The sequence below is a fragment of the Calypte anna genome, chromosome 6, assembly GCF_003957555.1.
Source record: "Calypte anna isolate BGI_N300 chromosome 6, bCalAnn1_v1.p, whole genome shotgun sequence".
Classification (NCBI taxonomy): Eukaryota; Metazoa; Chordata; class Aves; order Apodiformes; family Trochilidae; genus Calypte; species Calypte anna.
In genome coordinates, this window is record NC_044252.1 from 24506889 (window position 1) to 24531963 (window position 25075).

Consider the following 25075-nt stretch of genomic DNA (forward strand, 5'->3'; position numbering starts at 1 on the left):
AGTAACCAAGCTGGGGCTCTAGAGAACAAGTCCTGTGAGGAGAAGCTGCAGGAACTGGATTTTTTAGTTAGGAGGAGGCCGAGGGGAGACCTCATTCTTTCCTACAACTACCTGAAAGGAGGTTGTAGGAAGGTGGAAGGTTGGCCTCTTCTCCCAGGTGAATAATGACAGGACCAGAGAAAATGGCCTGAAGTAGTGTCAGGGGAAATTTAGACTACATATTAGGAGGAATTTTTATACTGAAAGAGTAGTCAGGCACTGAAATGGACTTCCCAGGGAGGTGGTGGAGTCACCAGCTCTGGATATATTGAAAAAACATACACATGGCACTTCAGGACAGGCTCTTGCAGGCATGGCTTGGATATACTGTTGGATTTTGGTTTGTTTCTTTGTTTTGGTGTTTTTTGTGGGGGCTGGGAGGGTGGAGGAGGGTGGAGGTGGGCAGGGAGGTGTATTGGTTTGTTTGAGGTCTTTTCAAACCATGACAATTCTGTAGTTCTCTGATTTTCATGACTGGGCCATGCCTGCTCTCAGCAAAACCCTGACATCTGAAAACTAGCAGCTTCCCAGACAAAAGATTTTGCAGCTCTAGAATTCTTTTGGACGTCAGTTAAATGACCAATGTCAGCACAGTGCTCTGAAGGAATAAATTTCCAAACACTGGATGTGGTGACAGCAGTGACAGAGGAGCCTATATAAAGTCTAAACCACTGCCACATAACAGCATAGCTTCTCTGAACGCATCTCAAATGATCCTGCATTGCAGACAGTGCCCAGCACCTCCTCACATTTTCACCATATGGTTCCTAGGAAAGAATGCGAAAGAAGGGCTCAAGCAATCCAGTCTTGCCTTAGTATTTCTGTGCAAATAGGTGATGGGTCCAAGTGGCTGAAATGTTGAACTATAATCTGACCAGCAGATGGGGATAGCTCACTCTGGATAGGCCCCTAGCTAAGCAGTAGGCTGCTTCCCACCAGATAAGTTTGAAGAGAATTCAAGATCATTCTTTTCTGAGATTCAAGAGGGGCCATGTAAACTAAAGTCCTGCCCCAGGAAAAGAAAAACAACTGTGTAAAATTCCCAGACAACAGAAAGGAAGAATATTTTCAAAAATGTTCACTTAGGCAGGCAATGCTATTCTGAGGGATTCAGGCAAATACATAACTAAGTTTCCACAGGAAAATTTTGACATGTCAGGACAGTTCAGAGACAGCCTGTGGGCTGGAGAAGCAGTCCATTCACCCCAAAATGCTTCTGACTTTACAATAACCAACCTTTCAAGATCCCTGGCCCAACTACAGCAAAGGCACTGATACTGTGCACTGTCCCTGGGGCAGGATGAGGAAGGCAGGGGATGGAGACTTTACTCTGCCCTTTGAGATCACAAGCACCTTGGGTTCAGTGCCTGCAGTTTTTTCCTCAGCAAGGCTGCTGGCCACATGTAGGGAAGAGCATTGAAAGGCCCAGATCTGACTGCACACACTCATGTATCAACCTTGTGACATAGGGTAACCAGCTGGTAGCTTTTCCTAAAATTCTCTGGATGCTCAGGCTGCACACTGCCAATCTGTGGCTCTTGGCAATACAGTGTGTGTATCTATGGTAAGGACGGATATTTTTACAAAACTCCCCACAAGCCAAACTCATATAGCTCAAGGAGAATACTCAGGAGAGAGCTGTACAGCAATGTAAACATTTAAAGGATTTAGAAGCTTTTGTGGATGTGGGCATTAGGCTCTGGAGGGGACTGGATTTCCTGCTATTTCTAGTCTCAGTGGCACCATGCTCAGTCTGTAATGTGGTTTGGAGTCCCTAATTCTTGTCATGTAGAGAAAGGTGAGACATATCCCTCAGAGCTGCCACTTCTCCAGGAGGTCAGGCACATGTAATCTCAGCCTAGTGGCAAAAATCATATAGCATTTAAGTCCCATGGTGGTATTACCTACACACAACACAGAGACATACACTATCAGCTGCTAAGGCACATGAGCATATCTGAATATTTCTTTTACTGCTTATACAATCAAAATGGTTCTTAAGCCCTCAGTGTCCCAAGAAAATTAATTAAAACTTCTATAAACCAGAAAGCCACTATGTGTGAGAATGAAGGCTGGATGCCTGCCTTGTCCTTCCATTTTGTGGTGGTTGTATGAGAAAACAGTTGCTTTCTGTGGCCTCATTACTTGGCAGAGAGGCTGAGGGTGTGCAGTGGTCCCCATGGAGTTGTCTCTTGTCAAACAGCAAGTGATTACAAATCCTGCTTGCAGGAGGCTGTCAGAACACCCTGTGAAATATCAACCACCAAGACACTCCTCTCCATTTGTTTCCAATGACCTTTACAAAGAGTGAAAAACAAAACAAAGCAAAAAAACCCCAACAAACCAAAAGACAACCCGTGGCTCCTGTTGGGCTGACTATGAGCAGGAGTGGGAGGGAGATTTCTGCATTCAGACCCCACAGCTGGTCCTATGATAATTACCCAAAGAAAAGGAGGGCAGGAAACTAGAACATGACTCCAGAACTGAAGAGATTACACAGATGTGTATAAATGTCTGTTCTGAGCAGAGGTCCTTTTCTCTACCATACTTAAGATGCTACTTAATTAAAAAAAAAAAAAAAAAAAAATCTGTAGTTGTCTAAAAAATGAGAATTTACCTTGATTCACCAGTGCCTCAGCACTAAGGGCTAAGGCCCCATATCAAAATCCCAAACTTCACAGTTAGCTAGTTTATAAGTTATCTTTTAAATGTAATATGAGGGTTTTCTTCAGACACATGGTGCTGCTAGAATACTATGTGACATAAAAGTCTGGCACAGAGTGGGATCTGTCAGGTTAGGGAATCATAAATGGTAGACTGTGATTGTGAACTGAATTGGTCCTGATTCTCTAGTGCTCCCTCATAAACCTCTTATCTCCCACATCTATACCTCCCACTGCTCCTATCTGTTGATCTGATGGTGCCCACTGAAGAGCTGCCCTCTTCTCCTGAAGAGGCAGCTGTTTTCATGATACATGAAGCAACTCCAAAACTAGAGTTAACTATATGGATTGTGCTAAATTATCTACACAAGAGGAGGAGTTAATATGGTAGAGGGTAAGGTGTATTTTTGTAAGCATAACGTAAGTCTTGAAATTGTCTTTTATTCCCCCAGAAAATCTGGCTCAGAGGCACACAGTTGAAAACATTAATAATAAGAAGAAGAATAAAAAAAGCACTATTGCATAGAGAAAATTATGGCGCCAAAATCCATTAGGGATGTTACAAAATTTCAATAATAGTTTGACCCTCTGGGTTCATAGCCATGTGGTAGAATAAATATGAAGGAACACATTGCTGTTTTTATCCAAGGACTTGAGATGTATTTCAGTTGTCAATAGACAGATGAACTATGAAAAGGTTAAAAAGAACAGCAGAGGAGCAATGTGAAAATAATATTTTTTCCTGTAATATTCCTTAGCACCAAGATTTTGGCTCCTATGACAACAGAAAGACTGAAATGCATTGGTTTCTATTCCAGATGTGGTTGCATTTCATTAGCGGGCAAAACATATATACAAAGTAAAAGTCAGGGCTTTTAAAAATGATTACAGATCCTGGATGTCTTTTTGGTTTTTTTTACTGAAAGTGTAAACATGCTGATGAAGGTTCACTTCAGAAAGGGCTGAACACTTCTTTGAGTTGTCCCAAATAAAAATACCCAAAATTAGAGGATGAACGGGATTTGAAAGTTACTATTGCTTGTGGCTCCTCTCAGTCTGAAGTTCTTTGTTAAGGACAAACAAATACTTATTACATCCCACCACTGTGCTCCCAGATGCAAAGCCCCACATGTGATCTCTAAGACCAAGTAATAATTTTTTAAAGAATAACAGAAGCTAAGAAGTATGAACACACATACATGTTACGTGTAGGTAGAGGACAGCGTTATCAGATCCCAGGCTGTTTTTCACCAGCACAGTCACTCGGAATATGCCCACGTTCTGGTAGATGTGTTTGATTCCATCTTCTGTGGAGCTGAGGTTGGCATATGACACTGCAATGCCATCTCCAAAATCCACCTGAATGAGGGATCTCTGGAGGTCTCCCTATGGTGAAAGAAAAAAGAAATGGTCAGAAAAGACTCTGCTTTTCTTTTGAGTGATTGAATCAGTTGGGTGACTGAGACAAGCCAGAGGACAGTAACAAGATCTGATGTTACCAGAGGAAAGAGTCACTTCATCAACTTGCTCAGTAGTCAGTGGAGAGAAAGTGACTCCCTTTGAGGCTGACTCAGAGGCTTAGACATTGAAACGGGCTGCCTGGGGAGGTGGTGGACTCTTCATCCCTGGAGACATTTAAAAAGCGACTCGATATGGCACTCAGTGCCATAGTCTAGTGACTGTGGCGGTAGTTGATCAAGGGTTGGACTCGATGATCTCTGAGGTCCCTTCCAATCCAGCCTATTCTATGATTCTATGATTCTATGACTCAGCTGCACTTTGAAGGAGCTGTTATCCAAGGTGTGTGCTGTAACCCTGCTTTCTAATCACCAGGGGACATGGAGAAATTCTGGAAAATATTCTGGGTTTCCTTACGGCACAGAGCAGAGTTCCAGTGGGGCATAGTGCTCATCTCAGCAAGTGCTGAAGACTTGGGTAGCTATTGAAATTGCCTCAGGAGTCTTCTGAACAGCCCACATTGTGAGCTTTTGTATTTTAAACCATAAAAATTGGAGAGATAAAACTCAGAAGTCCTCAGGGAAGGGTCAACTATATCAAAGTGATGGGGTGTCAGAACTGGTTCAGCCTCACACAATAACGACAGCTTACGACTGACTTGCTTAATTGCCTGATTTTTAAAAAGCTGGATTTGTATTTATTTCAGAACAGCTACCAGCACTATTGATGCTAAGTGGGACCCTTTGTGCCCATCTCAGTAGGGAGGGGCTAATGAATTTACAGAGCTGGTTAAGCTCTTCTTCTCCTACCTCCAAATAAACCTAGCAGAGAGAGCTTGTGTTATAACTCAAACTGCTGGTTGGCAATTTAGTCTCCTAGGCTGCTAATATAGCATGTTTCAAAATTATTACAATGAATTACAATAAATAAATAAAAGTTACAGTTGGGCAGCAAACAAATCCCACCACATATCAAAAGTCAAGGATATTTGGGATCTGGTAATATAAAACATCCTAACACAGGTTTGAGTTTTCCTCTTCTAAAACTAAATCCAGCCTGGTGCAGGCAATTCCATCAAATTCAATTTGAGACTCACACAGCCCTAAGAGTGTTTTAAAACCCAAAAGAGGGGAATGATTCTATGACTGATGTAGTTTCCTTATTCTGCTTTACAGACAAAAAGCAAATTTTTGATTTTTTGATTGCAAGCCTGTTTAACAGACAGAGAGATAACTCACATTTGTATAAGAGAAAATCCAGATAATCTCTTACAGTCTTACAGACTAGAAACACCTGCCAGATTTCCTTATATCAGTAGGTAGTGATGCCTATGGTAAGAGCAGTTTGACAGCGGAAACTGGACTGTGTAATAGCCATGGCTGCTATGGATTCTCTCCCTTGCAGGTAAGATGCAGTTCCCTGTCTTAACTTTAACCATTGTTGCCCCTTTTGACAGCCCCCTCAGTGGCTCTTCATGATGCTCATGCTGGGGAGGTTCCTGCTGCTGCCTGTTGCTATGGAGCAACTCACTCTGAAGGCTGGAGTGATGAAGCAGCTGCCACTGTCTGGAAGAATGTTGGTAAATTAATAGCTGAGGGCAATTCAAAAAACTGGCTGAAAGAACATTTAATTTACTTTGGTTTCATTCCCTTTTGTGTTTTTTTGTTTTCGTTTTGCTGTTGTACTTCTTCTTTATCTTTCTCCCTGAGAGACAAACAGACCTCTAGATGCCCAACTGGAATGAAAGGTGCCCATTTAAATGGCTGGCATCAGACAGGTTTCCACATCAGAAAGGGAAATGTGTATGTGTGAGTATGGGATGGAATTGTAACAAAGTTTACATTCTTCATGTTTTCTCAGTCTTTTTATAACTTGTTGTGAAGGCAGAAATAGTGCTGACTTGTCTGAATGGAAAGTGGGAGGAGCACAGCTATACATGGAGATGGTAAGAAAGACATTTTCCCAGATACTTTCCTTTTATAGGTTGAAGTTGCAGTCATTTCACTGACCTGGCACCCTGTTAGAAGCTCAGTGACTTACAAATGTATGAGATGAAAATAACTGTGTTCTCTGTTCTGAAGGATCCCAGACAGAAGGAGTGGAGGAAAAAACATCCTCGACAGAGGCATATGTCTGGGGATTCCTTCAGATACCCCATGCCATTTCCCTCGTGGTGTATTGAAGGCACAGATGGCAACTCCCTGTTCTCAAGAGTTCTAGCAAGGAACAAAGAACTCTGAGGTGCTGAGACTTTAGGTGAAAAGGCCAAATTGAATATCCTTTTAGAAAGAAAGACAAGGATCTCACACGTTAACACAGCTGCAGGTTGCTCTTGGGGAGTTCTTAAATAAGTTTCTCTCAGCAATTAACTTGGTAACATGTGGAGTTTTCAATGACATATTATCAAATCTGAGAAAGGTGATTGACAAGTTTTAACTACTGAGGCCTCCCTTCAGCAAAGCTCTTAGCAAATTCTCCATTGTATGCTTTACTAGAAAATTAAGCACCTGCTTATGTTTTTGTTTGAGACATAAATCAGAGCCAATGGCTCCTACCTGTGTTACTCAAAAGGTCAAGCTAGCAGGATTGTGCCAGTCCCCATGAAAAGCCAGTAGGAACCATAGAAGATGGTCTCAAGTACAGAGTTATACCTTCCATTAAGCTTAGTTATTTGAAAGATGTACAGTTTCAAACATGATGCTGTGGCTTGGGCATTCTTGCCTGTTTGACCAAGCCAAGAGAAAACATCAAATGAGATCTGCCTTCATAGATGGAAGTGAACATAGAAGGGATCCTCAGTTCTGAATCCCTTTCAGGGGGAAAACACATTCTCTTATGCATGGTCCTGGATTTGGACCAAGCCAGAGGTCTCTTTAGTATCCTTGGATGCTCATCCAATTCCTCTAGGCCTATCATCACTAGGGTTTTCATCATCTGTCATTACTAAAAAAAGAGGTGATGTCTTTGAACATTTTTCAGTAAAGCCATACTGCTGGGACAAGCTGTGCAGTTAACACAGCATCACCATAGTGACCCTGCTGGCTTTGTATTCTCTGAGTATATATCAGGTAATCCAGCTGAAGTGTATTTCAGGTCAAGGTATATCCCAGCATATGGGATTTGAGGTAGCAGAGAAAGATGAAAAGCACGACAGCACTTTGGAACAACCCTGTTTCTGCAAGTGTCAAAATTTGTGCTCTCATCAGTGTTTTTTCTCTTATTTTCATTTTCTCCAAAGCCTTGAAACCCATGGTGTCTACAGGTGCTGCCAGGGAAGGGAGCCATTTCTAGGGAATGCAAGATTTAGATTTCAATTTTTCTTCCCAATTCCCTAGGGGTAAAAGAAGCTGACAGAGACATCTGAAAATCTAATTGGATAAGATCTTCAGATGCTGTTCCTCCAGTCTTTTTCATTTGTCTTGGCCTTTCCTATTTTGTTTTAAAATCTTTTGAACTGTAAATACATTTTCAATTCAGTAAGATCCAGGCTATAACACCTCTCTGAAAATGTCATATTTTGAAAAGCTGACATATAAAATTGTGGCTTAGGACAGGAGAGAAAAAAGTCAGGAAAATAAAGAGAATGTGTTTTGACTTGTTCTAATGTTTTATCTGTGCCAGAGAGCATGGGCTAAATAAGAAAGCAAGAAAAAGCAGGTGAGCCCTAATCAAAACATTTCCTGTGCAACCCACACCTGATCTACACCAGCCCCAGCTCCAGAGCCATTTGCAAGTGGCTATTTTACCAAGCAAAGTTTTGTTTTACAACAATTTGATGCATATACATAACATCTTGCAAAAATCTTTCCTGTTCCTTTTTTCAGCTTCTCCTTGTCATTTTGCCAAGCCAAACACGACACACTTTGGTTTTCCTGAAGCCTTGAGCTTAGTTATGGCAGACACAAAACTCCCTGCATTATTTTTGCAGCTACAGCAAAGCACATGGATGCATTCAGCACAAAGCACCCTTGGGAAGCCTCTCTGGACTTCATTGTAAGAGGTCTTTAATGTCAGAGCTCCTTGGCATCAAGAGAGAAACTTGCCAAGTTGGCTACTTGCAGTGATACCACTGCATCCAGCTCCTGTGTTTGGATCACACTGAGATAGTCAGCAGTCAGTTACAACAACTATGAAAGGACTTTTGGTAGATTTTTTTTTTTTAACCTTGTACTGAGTATATACAATAAGCACAAGCTTGGATACAACCTGAAGTACACTGCAGTCTTGATAAAGGCTTATGTCCAACCAAAGACTTCTGTATAAGCTGAACTTCTAGCCTGAGAAGAAGGCCTAAGAATTCACTGCTCTCTGAGGGACTATCTCATTATATATCCATGGGGTTTCCAAGCACACACACAAAAGTCTCCTCTGTTCTCTCTACCCCACCCAAGCAAAATGTTAATTTATCCTGTATCTTGCCAAAATAGTAGAAGTCTGGAGCATACAAAAGATCTGGATGCTTCCAAAAGACTCTGAAGCTCCCTGCATCAGGATATGTTAAAAAACAGCCTATACAGCCTGCAAAAATATTTTTTTACATTATGATTACTTCTATGCAATTTAAATGCAGTATTTTGGAGTGTGAGGTGTGAGACCCCACCTAGCACAGTTTTCTCCAAAACACTCCATTTGAATCTTCCCAAGAGTCTGCACCTATGATTTTTTTCTCACTGGCTTCTAATTTTTGTATCTAAATGGAAGTACTAAAACAATGAAACACAGTTGAAAGTTTTTAATTTTGGTTCCCATTTTAGATTTCATTTTGAGTCTACAATTATGCACGAACTTGTGCATCTTTTTTTTACAGATGTTGATAAGAGATACAGTTACCCCTTGAAACACAAGGACACTGCTGTTTCTGGATTGTATTAATGGATTAGTATTTTGTGCCTTTTCCTTCCTTGGTATTTTCCAGTCACCATCACAAAACATCCATCAAAGATATTTCTGTTGCAACAGAATATCTATACATGGGTCTAGGCCTCTTCAAATCATGAGCTTAATTTTAAATAGATTTTCAAGTCCAACTTGATCAATAAAACCATAAAAACAAGGTTTTCTGTATAAATTCCTGCTTTGCCAGAGATGCTCTTAATTTATTCAAATCAGGAGCTGAACAGAAATTTGTTCTTTATCAGACCAATTAATTCAATACTTTTCACATGTACTTTTTTTTACACTAAGACAACCAATTGTACTACACAAATCATTCATTTTGACAGCCAGTTATGCTACCTATACTTGGCTATGAGTCTTCTCTACAGGACTATATCTTCTGTGTTCCACAAGAATCAGTAAGCACAGCCTCTCAATATTATGCAGAATAATTCAACCTGTGTGACTGGAGGTGCACTAAAAGACTGTAGTGTGTCAGGATGAAGGAGAGGTCAATGTTCATACATTTTCATGGAATTTCAGCAGTGAATTTAAAAATGCACTAAAGTTGCTGATTTTTCCCAACCAGCTTGTCATCACCCGTTACACAGAAAGTGCAATTATAATTCAGATTAGAGTGGTATGGGGGAGGGAATATACTGAACTTTCCTTTGTCTGTTATTAACAGGAATGTGATGGTAGTGAGAAAAGCAGCCATGATTCAGCATGTACATTCAATGCTACAAGGAAGGTCTCATATTTCTGTTATCATTACTGACTTGTGATATTAAAAGAGGGAAAACAGTAGGATATCAGAAAAATATTACAGATTGTGCTTTTAAGTACTACTAGCGTTGCATCTTTAGTTACATTAACAATCAAAATAATTCAAATGCTAAGCTCATCTCCAGAAACTTCAGAATAGTTGAATTTTGAATTGCATCAAATGACAATGCTGGGGTAGGAACTGCTAATGGCATTGTCCCCCTCAGCAGGGTCCCCAAGCTCATTACGTGTACCTGAGACACAGGATACCTTTTACAACCATTTATTAACGTTGTCATTAGAGAAAAATATAGTGGTATTTAGGAAATTCAGGACTCCATTTGCATATTTACAGAGTGAAATAGAGTTGTTTGGCTTTATGAGCGCTTAGCACCTAAATAAAGGTATGGAAGGAATGAAGTAGGGAAAAAAGCAGAAAAACAGAAGGGTTAAGTTTCTTACTCAAAGTCACACAGAAAGAGCTCAGCATGTGATTCAGAAATAAGTTCAGATTGCCTGAATTCTAGCCCATGGCTGGAACAGTAGAAACAAATGAGCTCTCTCAGCATATCAGTCTAATCCAAAGATCATTTAGCAGCACCAAGTAGTTAAAAGTTAAAATCTACTCTCAGTGACTTTGTCAAGTGAGAACTGAGGCAGACCTGGAATGTCAGAGTTTTGGCTGTTATTTTACCAAGACAAAAAATAATTAGAGGAGACAGTTTCTCTATGAATTATGTGTAATGAAAGAGCCAAGGCCCTGAACCTTTCTGCCCTGGGTCTTTTCTGTCCATTTCCTCAGCAAAGATGTAAAAGCAATCAGATGAAACAAGTCTGAAAGCCATTGTGTTGAATATTGTTTTTCTGGAGGGTGCAGCTTTCTATCTCTCTGCTGAAGCCCCACAGCAAGCAGAAGCATCTGATGTTCATACAGATAACTCAGACACACAAATAACAATTGAGTTTGTGACAGGCAAGACAGGCATGACCATGTGATGAAGAAAGCACACAGAACCAAAATCCATTTCAGAGAATTTCTCTGCTTTCTACAATAAAGTAGCAAAATACAGTAGAGACATTGGGTTGGAAAATTTCAGTAGGAAAAATGTCTCTGTAATTTCTGGTTTTAGGATTCTTTTGTTGCTGTGCAAAAAAAAAATAAAAAAAAAATTAGATTGTTTACACTGAGAAACAACTGTGATGTTGAATGCTCCAGTGGGACAAGAATCAGTCATGGGTTCATGCATACACGATGAGGCCAGGACAAAGCATTAAATTTTAAACTGGCTGCAGTTTGAGGCATTAGGAAAATTTGCTTTTAAGCAAAAGTAATTTTCTCTTGTACTGCTATCTAGTGACAGAGATGCTGTTATCCTGCTTACCTCAATGTAAATTTAAGAGCAGAATTAGCAGCATTAGTATGGTGCTCTGCTTATTAATGACTTTCATAACGTTTTGTACAATGGGACATAGGCTAATTATAAAAGTAAATATTGATGCTTCCAGGCAGTTGGCACACAGTAAGAATACCATGAGGGTTATATGCAGACAAGTAGGAGAATTAACCTGGACAAACCTTTCCAATAACAGAATCAAATATATCAAGTGCTAAAGGGGCTTTGCTAAAATTTTTTAAGAAGTCATATAGAAATCCTAACAGGTGACAGAGAAGTTAGACCATTTTGGAAAGAACAGTTACATTCAGATAATTTAAATATGATTTATTGATTGTTTTTGCTTTTAATGATATTTATATACTGCAATATATAAATCCTTCATGGGAATATTTCTTGTGAGTCAGTTAGAGAAACTGGGCCAAAATCCCAGCTCTCAGAAATCAGCAAAGCTCTGTGCATTGCTGGGTTGAGTGCCTGTGCCTTCTTTGCTCATACAGACTTCAGAGATCGTTTTCCTTTTGTGACATCTTCAATAGCAGAACACTTCTGAATACCCTGTCCTTGTTTCTCTCTCCAGACATCTTTTACTGGCATTGTGTCATAGTCAGAACGACACAGTCTTGGCCCTGAGAATCACTACAGAGACAAGCAGGCTCTACAAGAAACTCCTGTGCTGTTGGTTCCTGCCTGAATCTCTCACCTGAGAAAAAGCAGGCTTTTAGTGTTGTCATTTGCCTCTCCCTCCCGTGTTAGCAGACCCTTCCACTCCAGAGCTGCAGTCACTTTTTAAGGCCTCCAGTGAACCTGCCTCTGCAGTTCGTACTTTTCAGACCTGCCTGGGTCCTTGGATGGAGCAGAAATCCTTAGAAAGATAATAGGAACACAAATCTCAAACAAATTCTTGTACCTTGGCTTAGTTTTGCTTTTTTTTTTTTTTTTCCTCCTTGCAGGTCAAGTGGAATATCATTGTAGAAAAAGAGATTGGGGAGGCTGTGGTTCATGGAACAACTCTGCAGATCTAAAGGCTTCTAACAGTCTCAGAGGGATGCAAGAGATGCCAAGACGCAAAGGGACCACAACCCATGCAAAGGCTGCTGGGTTACCTAAAGGATATTAACTGTGACACAAGCTAAGGAAGGGGCCTCCATCTGTGTACAACACTTAAAAATATTGACGATCAAGGGCTGATAGGATACACATTCTTCATACATCATTGAGAAAAAATACACATGCACACACAGACATATTTAGCCTTTCTTAAATTGCCTGATGCCTTTTCTACAGCAAAAATGGAGTGGCATAGATTTTGTGAATGCTGAACATCCTGGATTGTACTATGTTGCATGTCAGTGCAGAACAAAACAGAAAATGGCACATTCTTGTTTTGTGATACTTCTCTGCCTTGTTTGCAAGGGAAAGAAACTTCCCTTTGAAATGTCAGGTTCAACAAAACAATCTCCAGAGATTCCTTCCAAACTCAATTATTCTGTGATTCTGTGAAATCAGTATCTATTCTATGAAAGTGTGGTTGCTGTTCTGCTGAGCTGGTAAACTTTTCTAGTGAGTGGTGTGATTTTTGTTACTGGAAAAGTTAATTGGGTAAATGCTTTATTGTATATACAATTATGCTGCTATAACTCCAGTTTATTCTCACCATAGCTTGTACAGAGTCAAACAAATTTGTTTGTTGAATATTTCTTCTACTGCAACATTAGCCCAAAGTAACTGTAAGATTGGGTCACATTAACTCACAGATTTTGTTGATTGTTCAGTAAGCTCTGTATATCGACAAATATACAAAGCAAGAGGTCAAGATTCATCTATCAGGGAGAATAATAAGAAAGGCTGGAGGTTGATCAATATAATTTCATCCCTCAGAGCAATTTCTAGCTTCTTCTTTATCAGATATACTGAAAGAAAGGCCTCCTTTAGGTCTCATCAGAAGATGATTCATTCATTGAAATATACTTTACATTATTCCCTGATAAACAGCACAAGATCCAACTCCTAATGGAGAAGGTGTTGCTCTCAGGCTTTGGTGAATATTGAATCACTGTTGTCAAAAAAGATCAGAATCAACAGAAGAGACAGAAAAATTCACAGGAGTTACTTGTGAAAAAGAGTGGTTAGGGCATTCCTACAGGATATGTGAATTCAAATGCTCAGAGAAGGAAAGAGGAGGACATTTGTCCTGAGTTTCCCATGCTGTGGATGATTGTCTTTCCCTCTGACTATTGGCATAATGCTTTGACAGTTTTGTGACTGACTTCTCAGATTACTCATCTCCTCCTCTTAGTCTGTTTTAAATCTGCTTAGAAAATAAAGGAAATGAAATGAACATTTTGTTGAAGGTAAATAACACCTTTCTTGATTGTTTTCTTTAGTAATTTTTTTTATACTGAAGGTTTCGAATTTTGGTTTGGACTTTTTATTCTTCATCATTAAACACAGAAATCAATGATTTATCCAGATGAAATTATGTTTATACTGCTATGTCAGCATCTACAGCAGCAACACTGTATGACTATCACTACTGAAATGAAGTGACCACATTTTTGAGAAAATGAACATTCAGGTCAAATACCTACTTCAGGCTAGATATGATTTATTATATGTTATTGACTTAACAAATCAGGGCACCTGTTTCATGGGAAAAGCCTCAGTAATAGAGATCTAAAAAACCCAACACACTCCCTATGAAATTGAGCTCCAGAGGTCATTCTCATTCCTCTTTCCTCACTACAGATGACATTTACTATGGAGAGGACCAGAAGTAATTTCCATAAATGCTCTAAGCTGTAAAGGGATGTACATAGTGTCCCAGTGAAAAAGTATAGCTGTTTTAGGATTTATTGGCCAACTACACAGGAAGAAGTATAGAAATGTAAAGAAATCAAATAGGATTAGGGAAAAAGAGAAATAGTTACTTTGTGAATTTTATTATTTGGGACCCTACAGTCAAACATAGAGAAGGAAGTGATGAGAAGAAAAATAAGCAAAATGTTTTTAAGCATTTTTTTCTAAGGCTTCAGAAATGGAGGGAAAGAACAGTAAAATACCAAGTTAAGTTACAGAAGTAACAAAAACACAAGTTCTGATTAGAGTCTGAATCAGCTTTGTATTTGTAAAAAATTTCAGACTTAATGCTGATGACATCGTGATATTTCATCCACAAATGCCTAAAAAATACATACCAGCTTTTGTGATGGGGACAGATACATACATCTACTTTTAGCTACATTTGGTTGGAAGTCACTGGAATGCAAAAATGGAAACTCTGCTTTAAATACAGTAAGAAGTCAAAAGCACAGCTAGAGGTAGAAATTATGATTCAAACCTGCACTCTGTAGTGCTACTGTGAAATTCCAAAACCAAACCAGTTTGCAGTTTATCAGCTTCTCTCAGCTGTTACCCTACACACCACAATACTCTCCAGTCTCATCATCTCCATGCACTGTCCATCACATTTTAGAACAAATTCTACCCCAGCTCCATCATGGAGCTGACTGACTTTATCCCACACTCTCTTGGTTCACCTCTTGACTATTTTGCAAACTTTGCCTGACATGAATCAGACACAAACACACCCATGGGATGCAACATAAACCAGAGCCTACTTCTTCCAGCTGCACCAGGAAAGTGACGTTGTGTCCTTGCTCAGCTGTCAGTTTGCCATCAGATGTGATGATCCGAAGGCCCTGGGGGGCTTTTCCAGGACACTGCTGTGGCTTTGCTGTGTACCGCTCTCTGACACCATCCGTGCAGTTGTTAGAAACAACTTTCCTGTATCTGCGAAGGAAAAGAGAAATCTGTAGCGGATGTTGACTGGGAACATGGCAAGGATAACGGAGAATAGTGACCCATTTTTTTGAGGTTTCTTTAGATTACACAGACTGGAAGAAAATAGATTCCCAAATATATTTTGGCACTTGCTTCAACCAAGCATTCCTCATGTGTCAAATGTACAAGCTGTTTATGGTGGGTAACATTTTCCTGCATAGCACACCTATATACCACATACTGATTAAATGCATAAAATGTAATACTATACTATCTATGATATATACTAAAAAACTGTAACATTATAAATGATATATGCATACAGGATGGAATTGCATTCAATTATTATATTATTAGACATAATTTAAGAGCTTTTCTCTTCACTTCTCATTGGTTGTGAGGTAACTCTCTCTTAAGATGTCATCCTCAAGAGCTACAGAAACCAAATTTGAAGAAAAAAGAAGTAACTTCTGCCTACTTTTGAGTGTACAAAATGCCAAAATGCAATTTGAGTTTCTTTATTTGCTTTAATCACTTGCATCCAAAATGAAGTTAGAGGTCAGTATCTTATGTTAAATGACATCTTCCATTGACTCTCAAGAGCACTAAATAATACTCAGCATTCAGGCTAGCTGTCCACCTATGACTTCAGTTCAGATGTACATTAGTTTAATCTCTGTTCTCTAATTTGTTTTCCACCATTTCTGCCTCACCTGATGCGTCATGATTTTAACAAAAGTCTTTTCAGAGACTGTAATGATTTGGCCTTTGTCTTACAGTCCCCCCATACCTCCCCATTTTAATGGGAAAGGTCTGGACTATCCATGATGGAGATCTGCAGGGCCAGAATGTGAACCCCAACAAACCCAGTGAAGAAAAGGTCCCAAAGGCTTCATCTAGCTTTGAGCCATATACAGTAAATGCAATTTTTAGTTGTCATTATGTTGAAGTGCATACTGGTACTCTAGATAAAGCCTGGCGTGCCACTTACCCAGTACTGTTGAGATAACTTTGCCCAAGGCTGCAATCTTTTGACAAGGAAGATGGATTATACCAAAATGCTGGCAAGCACTGCCCATTGCTGTGACGTTCATATCCATAATCACTGTTTTAACAGCAAAAGAAAAAAAATCACATAAGAACCAGAACAAATACAGATATTAGCTCATGCCCTCCAATATACAAGGTTTGTGTTTCCTCAATCTGTTTACATGGACTTATGATTTTTCATTGATATAACTGATTCTCCATCCTCCTTACCTTTTTTTTTGAGACCAAAGTTATCTTACATACAGCCTAGTAAAACAAACACAATCAGACCAGGTAGTTCATGAGCTATTGAATTATCTGTTGTCCCTCCACAGTGGTTCTCAGGTTCAACTATAGACTCAAACATAATAAAAGCCAGAGATTTAAGCTAGGTTCAATCACTGCTGTCTCAGTTATGTCTTGGCAAACTGGAGTGCCAAATAGATACTTGTGTTTGGAAACTATATAACATGGGCTGTAGAAGAAAATTTACAGCTGTGAGAGAGCTCTCAGCTGAAGGCATCAACAGTGTATTTGGTAATGGAAAATAAGGTTGTGTTCTTCTTTTCTTTTTTTTTGCTTGGAAGAGGAAATGCTACAAAAATTTGTATGTTAGAAATGAGTCAAATTGCAACCTTTTGTCTCAATTTAGGTTTAGCTATAGCTAAATTTGCTTCAGTTCCACTAAAAATAAACAACAGCTCAAGTTGGTTTTGATTACAGGTAAACAGAGGGTCTATAAAACTTCATTGTGTAACAAAGAAATTAAAAAAACCACTTTTAAATCAGTATTCTGTGGACATGTGGCTTTACTCTCCAGCTGCTTGGTAGAGAGGAATGTTTGGTCGGAAAATCACTCTTATTCCTAAGCTTTCTTCATAAACCATAACACAAAAGTTAATGGGATACTATTTCTAAGAACTATTATACAGAGTCTATCAACTTAGTTCCAATGATCCAGTTGCAACATGATCCTTGATCTTAAAATGGCACTTCTTTGTAAAGCACTTTTTTGCTTATTATCTTTAATGTCTTGGTATCAAGTAGCCTGATATTCTGAGAAAAGATGATTAGGGCAAAATTGAATTATGTGATTAAAGGCTCATCTCTGTGTGTCTAAAGGAACAGAGAACAAACACAGAAATCAGAGGAATCCCAGCAACCTGGTCAGAGCCAGTAGAACCTATCCAGCTCTTCCCAGGGCTATCACAGGAGAGCCATAAGCCTATGGATGGAATGAAATGTACCAGATCATCAACAAGAAAGGCTCTCCCTACATTACTTAGCAGATCAGGGTTACTGGACACAGGGGTTCTGGGCTTAATATGTCATGTCAGGGAAGATCATCTGGCAGCTTCATTTAAATTTTTTTGCATGAAAATTTACCTATTCTTTGTGCGTGTGTGTGTAATGGTCTAATCCTCAGCAATTGGACTTGGACCATGGGTCACAGAGGTCCATGTGTCTGCACTGGCAGCAACTGGAGCAACTGGAATGTGTGCAGCAGGTGAGTACCAAGCCAAACAAACCAGCAAGCAGGATAGAAGAGCTGGGAGATGGATGATGATATGGTCATAAGTCTGGGCTGGATACCAAGTCTGTGAATTGGTTATGGGTGAAAATAGCTACTGGTGTAAAGCCATAGAGATCTGGATCTGCTCCTAGGGAGACTTCTTATGTGTTTATACATCTATGCATGAGGCAACTGGGAATGCCCAGTTGCCAGCAGCTAAGGCATCCAGGGGTCAAACAAGGCAACCGGTGTTTCTGTGATTGCTGTGTTTTCTGCTTATGCTGATCTATACCACCAGCCCTGTACATATACCTAATGGCCTGTGCCTACATGCACATCTGTGTCTTGGGAACAAAATGTCAACATTGCTATTGCCTGAGTCAGGGACACTGAGTTGCAGCAGCCTCACCTCTATCAGGATGCTTGATTCAGCATCTCCTAACAGGCAGCAGTGCAATCAATTATATATGTAGAATAATAGTAATGACAAGAAGACTATTTAACAGTATGAAGGCTTTTTTCAAATGTCTTCCTTTCAGGACCACAGCATGTTTTAAAACACACATTTAATGAATAACTATTGAACAATTTTAAGAACTCTGCTGCTGATCTAAAATATGAGTCCGAGATAAAATAATAATAAAATTTAAAATAGAAAAAAAGATTATTTTCTGCAATTTATTTTGGTTAAATTTTTTATACTTGTTTTCAAAACTAGGACATTGAAAAGAGTATGTCACACCTTTTTAATTCTGTATGTAAATTTTCCTTCTAAATCAAAAAAACCCTGTTTTGCTGTAATCTAAAAAAAAAATATTAAGAAGATGACACTAAGCAAAAGAAAATTAAGGTTGCATCACACTTGGGAAAACTCTTAAACATCATTAGATTGCACAATTGTTCCAAAGGTACGTTTTGGCAGCAGTGATGCTTAGGATATCTACAAATAATTGAGAATATACTCCAGGAAAAAGCAATGAAGCAGATGACCTAAATGCTCTTTTCCACAGTCTTTTTACTGAATTTTCATCAATCTATTTACTCAGATGCTAGTGACTGAATGTTGCTTAATTGCTTTGGAAGCATCAGCTGGTCTATTCTCCCACTGTCTTGTGCTTCCCTAATCATCCTTATTGGAATAAGAACATGATTATAGCTTCAAGAATATAGTTTGTAATGAAGAATAACACCATTCTGATTTGCTTAGAGGAAACAAATATTTACATTCAAGAGGGACTTCTGTATTTTTGTAATTCATTTGTCAACACACTGCAGCAGTACATTCCTAGGTTATCATGTGCCACTCTAATTAAAAACCTGTAACACTGTACACACACAATATTCTGTAATCAGTTAGGTGAAAGCAAACCAAAATACTAGTGAAATCTGCTTCAGAGGGGATCTGTACCCACAGTCCAATTTGATGCATTGGTCTGGGATTTCTTACTACACAAGTGTCCAGACTCATGCCATAATTTTGGTTCCTGTAAACACCTGCACGTCTGGTCAAGCCAAGCTCAACTTAATTACATTAGACTATAGTTGGATCATGTTTCTCAGAGTCAAGAGAATTAAATTATAGGATTTTCCACAGCAGAAACAGTTCTAAGCACAGAAGTTTCACGGTGTTGTTTTCAGGCCTGCAAATCACCTGGCTCAGGAAGGCCCTACAGAAACATCATCCCAGCAAATGACATGAATTGCTGTTCCATCTCTCTCTACAGATGCACCAGCCCTTCACCTCTGCAGTCTTTAAATCTAATGAATTCCTTGGCTACAGGCTGGTGCATGCAGAACACTGATGCTGACAACAAACTGCTGCCTACAATTTGGCACAACAGGCTTTGTAGCAATCAACAAGCATTAGCATCAATTGGATTGCTGTAGTTTGAGCCAGTATAGAAAAATCTGGAGACATCAGCTTTAGAGCTAGCAATCAGCTAGCTGAGCCATTGCCTGGTAACTGGGAATTGGAATTTGCATACATTGATGATATTTTGTGTCTGCTTGACAAGAACTCAGGTGAAACAGATAATGTAACTATCAAAAAGAATAGAGCTTTTACCACCAGGGATTGCTTTGTCCCTATGAGGCAGTCTATCATCTGGCTCTCACTGACAATGGTTTTACCCTAGCCATCTTTACTGGTTTAAACTGGAATACTATTTGTCTTAGTCAAGTAGGATTGCAAATTATTTACTGCAACTAGACACATATATGAATTAATTCCATCGTTGTTCAAAGTTTAGGGTAAATTTCCTTAACTAAGATTATTTACAGCACAGGCAATAATCAAAGGACATCAAATCCCCTTAAAAAGTAGATTTTTTTAATCCAGACCTGAAAAACATACTGTCATGGAAGAACTGCAAATCCACATAAAATGATTAAACTCCCACTATTTATAAATAAAGAAATAACCAGCTAACCCACAGAATCATAGAATGCAAGGTTGGAAGGGACCTCAAGGATCATCTGGCCCAACCCTTCTAATATTGTTACTTGTATGATATGTCTCAGCAACACATTGAGCTGAGACTTAAAACTTTCCAAACTGGGGAATCCACCACTTCCCTTGGGAGCCCATTCCAATGTCTGACTGTTGTCATAGTGAAAACTTTTCCTCTTGTGTTCAATCAGAATCTCAAAGGAGTAACTTGTGCCCATTGCCCCTTGTCTTATCCATGTGACTCCTTGTAAATAGGGAGTCTCCATCTTCTTTGTAGCTGCCCTTTGAGTACTGGAACATTGTAATAAGATCTCCCCTTCTCTCCTCAAGGCTGAGCAGATCCAGTTTTCTCAGCCTCTAATATAGCAGGTACTCCAGTCCTCTGATCATCCTCAGGGCTCTTTTCTGGACCTTCTACATCCTGTCCACATCCTTTTTCTACAGCAAGGACCAAAACTGAATGTAATACTCCAGGTGTGGTCTGATGACTCCAGGTGTGGGATGATGATTTCTTTGTCACTTTTGGTGATGCCCTTGTTGATGCAACCCAGCATCCTGTTGGATTTCATTGCTGCTGCAGCATACTGTTCACTCACGTTGAGTCTGTTGTCTACCAAGAGCCCCACGTCCCTTTCCACAAGGCTAGCCAAGTAGATCCCAGTAGATCCCAACTGCACTCCTGGGTTATGTTTTCCCAGGTGCAAGACCTTGCACTTCTCTACACTGAACTTTGTAATGCTCCTGTTAGCCCACTTCTCCAGTCTGTCTAAGTCATCCTGGAGGGTGACTCTCCCTTCTTGTGTGCCAGCCTCTCCACTCATCTTGGTGCCATTAGCAAACTTCATCAGGGCGCTCTTGATCCCAACATCCAGGTTCTTATGAAGATGTTAGACAGCATTGGGAGCAATATTGATCCCTGAGGGACCCCACTTGTGACCCCTTGCCAGTTGGAGGAAGAACTATTTACTGTCACCCTCTGGGTAGGGTCTCTGAGCCAGTTCCCCATCCACCACACAGACCACTTGTCCAGGCCATGGTAAGACAGCTTCTCAAGGTGGAGGCTGTGCGTACTGAATCAACGGCCTTGGAAAAGTCCAGGGAGATGATGTCCACTGCTCACCCTCCATCAAATGAGTGGGCTGCTTTGTCATAGAAGGCATAGAAGATGAGTGATTGCCACTCTCATGCCTTCTAAAAGTCAAGACTTGACTTAACAAGCAACCACATGATTTCCTTAACACTAACAGCTTCACCATAAGGTCAGCTATGCCAGAGAGAGAAAATGCTACCTGTGTTTTCATATTCTCTCCTTTACAAAATGTCAAGACATTACATGGGGTGGAATCAAGGTATCTGTGATTATATTCACCTTTGCTCTACAGTTTTCAAAAGGTCTTGTGGAAAAAATTAACTGTGGCCACAGCCTGACCACTGTTTTTTCACACTTAACACTGTCTAATACTAAAGTATGGTACAAGCATAAATTTCTGTTAAAGAGGTGTGTGCTTGCTTCCCAGTACTACAGGATCTGGCATGAGATTTATCTCAGGGAAGGATGGATTCAACTGTAGTTTGAATTATCAGTCTGTGACACCATAAAATCATAATTGCACCACAGTATTTGGAGCACAAGCCACACTAGCTTATGTTAACAGAGAAGCTAAAATCCCCAAAATCTTTCCAGTAAATATATTCCTGGTAAACATTTAGGCTCCTAAGGATGCAGAGATGCACTGTAGCCTTTACATTGTGAATCTGTTTTTCCCACAAGCCTTCAAAATGAACTAAAAATTCTTTCTAAATTACTATTCATTACCTAACCAAGCCTATCTCAATGATAAAGCAAAGTTAGTTAATCTAAGGGTGCAAATGTCTGAACTAATGGGTGCTAACATAGGAAGTCAACAGTCTCATCACATTCAGTATCTGCCTTCTGCCTTCCTGCAGTTTGTCAGGACAGTTTCTCATGATGCAGGACTCTGTTGTTTTAGCATAAGACCTAAACCTAGGAGGGAGATCTGTAATTTAAGAGTCAGACAATGAAAAAAGCGTCAGCCAAATCCCTGTTGGTATTTTCAGTTCAGTAACCAGACCTGCTTCTCAATTGCTCTATGGCTCCTTTGCACACCTCTGGCCATCCAAAGTCACTACAGCAGCATCAGCTTCCTACTTCTCATGAAGGGGTGAGATACTGGAACACAGACTGGAGAAACCCCCAGTATTAATGACAGAGGGGGAGCTCCCAGAGGGTGACACTTAACCCAAAGCTTCTATTAAAGGAGCTGGGAGACAGGCAGCTGAAAGATGAACACCACCAAAAGATTTCCATCCATGTCTAGGAAGTGTTTCTGTTTAAGAGATATCGCCATAATAATGCTCAAGGGGCAGGAAGGAGCACTATGTAAAGAAACCGGGTAAATTAATGCTTTTATAACACACGAGTAACAGTGTCATCCATTTACCCAAATCAATTAAATGAAGAAGGACAATCTCGTTTCTAGGCCGCTTGCTAGGACAGATTTGCCGAGGGCTTCTGCACATTTCCATGCCCCCTATTCCTGAAGCTCTATTGCCCTCTGGCTGTGAGGCTCCGTCACTGCACAGAGCATAAATTGCTGCTGCTTCAGCCCTCTCCCCAGCTCCTTTTGCTTCCAGTCCGTGGGAAGAGATGTCTACAGTCAGAAGAGTTCAGGTTCCCAAGGACAGAGAAACCACAGTCATTTCTAATGTGACTCAGTTTTGTTGCTGTGTAAAACAATAAACAAATGTGTCTCTTTCTCTGAGAAAGAACTACCATGGGCTGAATGCAGATTTGAAATGGATCTGGAGTTCTATATTAGCAGGAGAAAAAAAAATTATAAAATCTTTGTCTTTTATAGCTGGCATGTTTTCTGCTGAACTGTTTTAAAAAAACACTTACAGGACAAACAGGAATGTTTGTTTTGTGCAGTCACCTAAGGGTCCTTTCCCTGCCTGAGGGATACATATTCCCTTCAGTCTCCTTCAATTAAGAGCCCTGCCCAAGAAAAAAAAATAAAAAAAAATAAAAAGAGCACTTTCAAAATCAAAAGCACTGCTGAACTGCCATGAGTGAGGATGATGCAAGTGCATCTTCCCTTCCAAGGAAGGACCCCACAGAGGACATCCTTTCACAGCAAGAACTCATTCACCAATTTTCCTGCAAATGTCTCTTCAGACCAACTTCTGCAGGGTCAGAGCACAGAGACCTGCAGTATCTTTAAGGTTATTTTTCTCAGATGATTTTTGCAAAGCCCTAATTTTGTCTCTTCTTCTAAGATATGTGATGGGTCTTATTGGTTCACGTGAACATTTGTTGTAGACCCTCAGCCATCCAAGCTGTCTCTTAGATATTCTGTTAGAATAGACCTTTTGGAGGTTTCCTTTAAGTGAAAGTAAAATAAATAAAAGCATGTCTCCCCCAGCAATTGTCACCATACTACTCCTGTTTTGTACATAGCAACACAGTTTTGCAGTAGCAAACTACACGATCAATTTTAATGAAATAAGAATATACATTCTCTGAGAGAGAGAAGTTCTGGAAGGAAAGCAAATTTTTATCAAAAGTGTTTCTTGAGTGTGTTCCTTTTGAGTGTAAGGGGCTTACCCACTATGGGACTGACCCTGAGTCAATCCCATCAGTTTTTTTCTTGAGCCTGGCCAGAGCTTAGCACAGTTTTGTACTTCATGATTTTCATGAAGGTCAAAATCTACAGAGAATTTAATTCCTATTCCTTTATATTCTGGATTGCTGCTATCTTTTTATCCCATTACCAAAGATATGTTAGACAGCTGAAGTCCAGGACCTCTTGGCACCTATGTGATGAACTACACACAGAAGTGAGTTATCTTCTCCATAACAAAAAAAAAAAAAAAATCACTTGCAGGTGGTGAAATCATCATAAAACAATATTCAGAGAATCAGTGCCCTGCACTACCAGGGAGCAACCTATTGACAATGTAAAACTACACATTGCTAAACTATAACTACACATTGTAAAACTAAAATGCTTACCATATAAGCAACACATATATTTATCAGTATCTTCCCTCTGCAAGCCTGAAGCCTCCTTAGCAGGCTCTGTATTGGTGCAGTAGAAAGCAAAGAGTCTCACCAGTCAAAGTCTGCCTCTGTGCATACACATGGCTTGGAGGTCATAGCCCCAGCATACTTCCCCTGCATGCATTTCTTCTCTGACTTGCGCTTCCTGTAGATCCTTTTGGCTCCCATGATGCAAGCTTCTCCCTGGAAACAAAACCATAAATAACTTGCTCTTACACCCACCAGACTATTTGTATTATCCAGTTTTTCCAAAGCTGTGAAATGAGATCCGTGGCTCAAGAGAAGAGGGTGGAAAGCCAAATGCCATGTCAGTACACTGGAGCTAATTAAAGCTACTGAAGCTTTAAATGAAACTAAAACGGCTTTTCCAATACACACTAAGAAATGATCCAAGGTTATTTATGTATCTGATTCAGTTCTGAATTTGCTCCAAAGCCAATGAACAATTGATTCTGGCTTATTTCTCACTTATAGATTAGGTTGCACAGCAACTGAAAACACAGTCTGATTCGTCTGCAATCTGAGACAGAGCAGGCCTGTTTCCTTGGACTGATCTTTTCTGGCAATAATGTTCAGTGGAAACTAGTAACAGGTGTATATGTAAATACTTTCCACAGACTTATGTTTTAAAGAGTCTGATTTCTTATGCGGAAGGTAACATTCCTTTGTCTTTTCACTCCTGTCTTCAGCACCCTGCTGAATATTTTTCTCTAGGGAACAAGGCTCAGAGTTGTAATCTCAACTACAAATCAAAAGGCAAGAGTCCATGTCAGCCTTCCTGAAAACAGTTCTGCAGGCTCCAAAACAAACATTCTCAAATACATGATGCAAAATCCTTGGCATTTTTGCTTATGCAAGCACAAGAAAGTAAAGAACAAAATAGAATGGGGTCTTTTACACTGTTAAAATTGCTGTAAGGAAGAGAAACATCATAGGTTTGGTTTGTCCCAAAAGCAGAAGGGCCCAAATGGCAAGTGGTGTAAAACGCTGTGACTTCTTGAATTTCAATAAACCTGTACTGGTTTT

The 25075-nt window shown here is 39.8% G+C and overlaps 1 protein-coding gene across 1 annotated transcript in view; it reads right to left on the minus strand.

Annotated features, from left to right (window-relative positions):
- LOC103525241 (VPS10 domain-containing receptor SorCS1) overlaps positions 1 to 25075 on the minus strand; it is a 283259-nt gene that overhangs the window by 28003 nt on the left and 230181 nt on the right. The window contains exons 16-19 of the mRNA XM_030453113.1: positions 24102 to 24232; positions 15969 to 16082; positions 14815 to 14986; positions 3902 to 4088 (exon numbers count right to left, since the gene is read on the minus strand). Of these exons, the coding sequence (XP_030308973.1) occupies positions 3902 to 4088; positions 14815 to 14986; positions 15969 to 16082; positions 24102 to 24232 (604 nt within the window). The remainder of the gene's footprint in view (positions 1 to 3901; positions 4089 to 14814; positions 14987 to 15968; positions 16083 to 24101; positions 24233 to 25075) is intronic.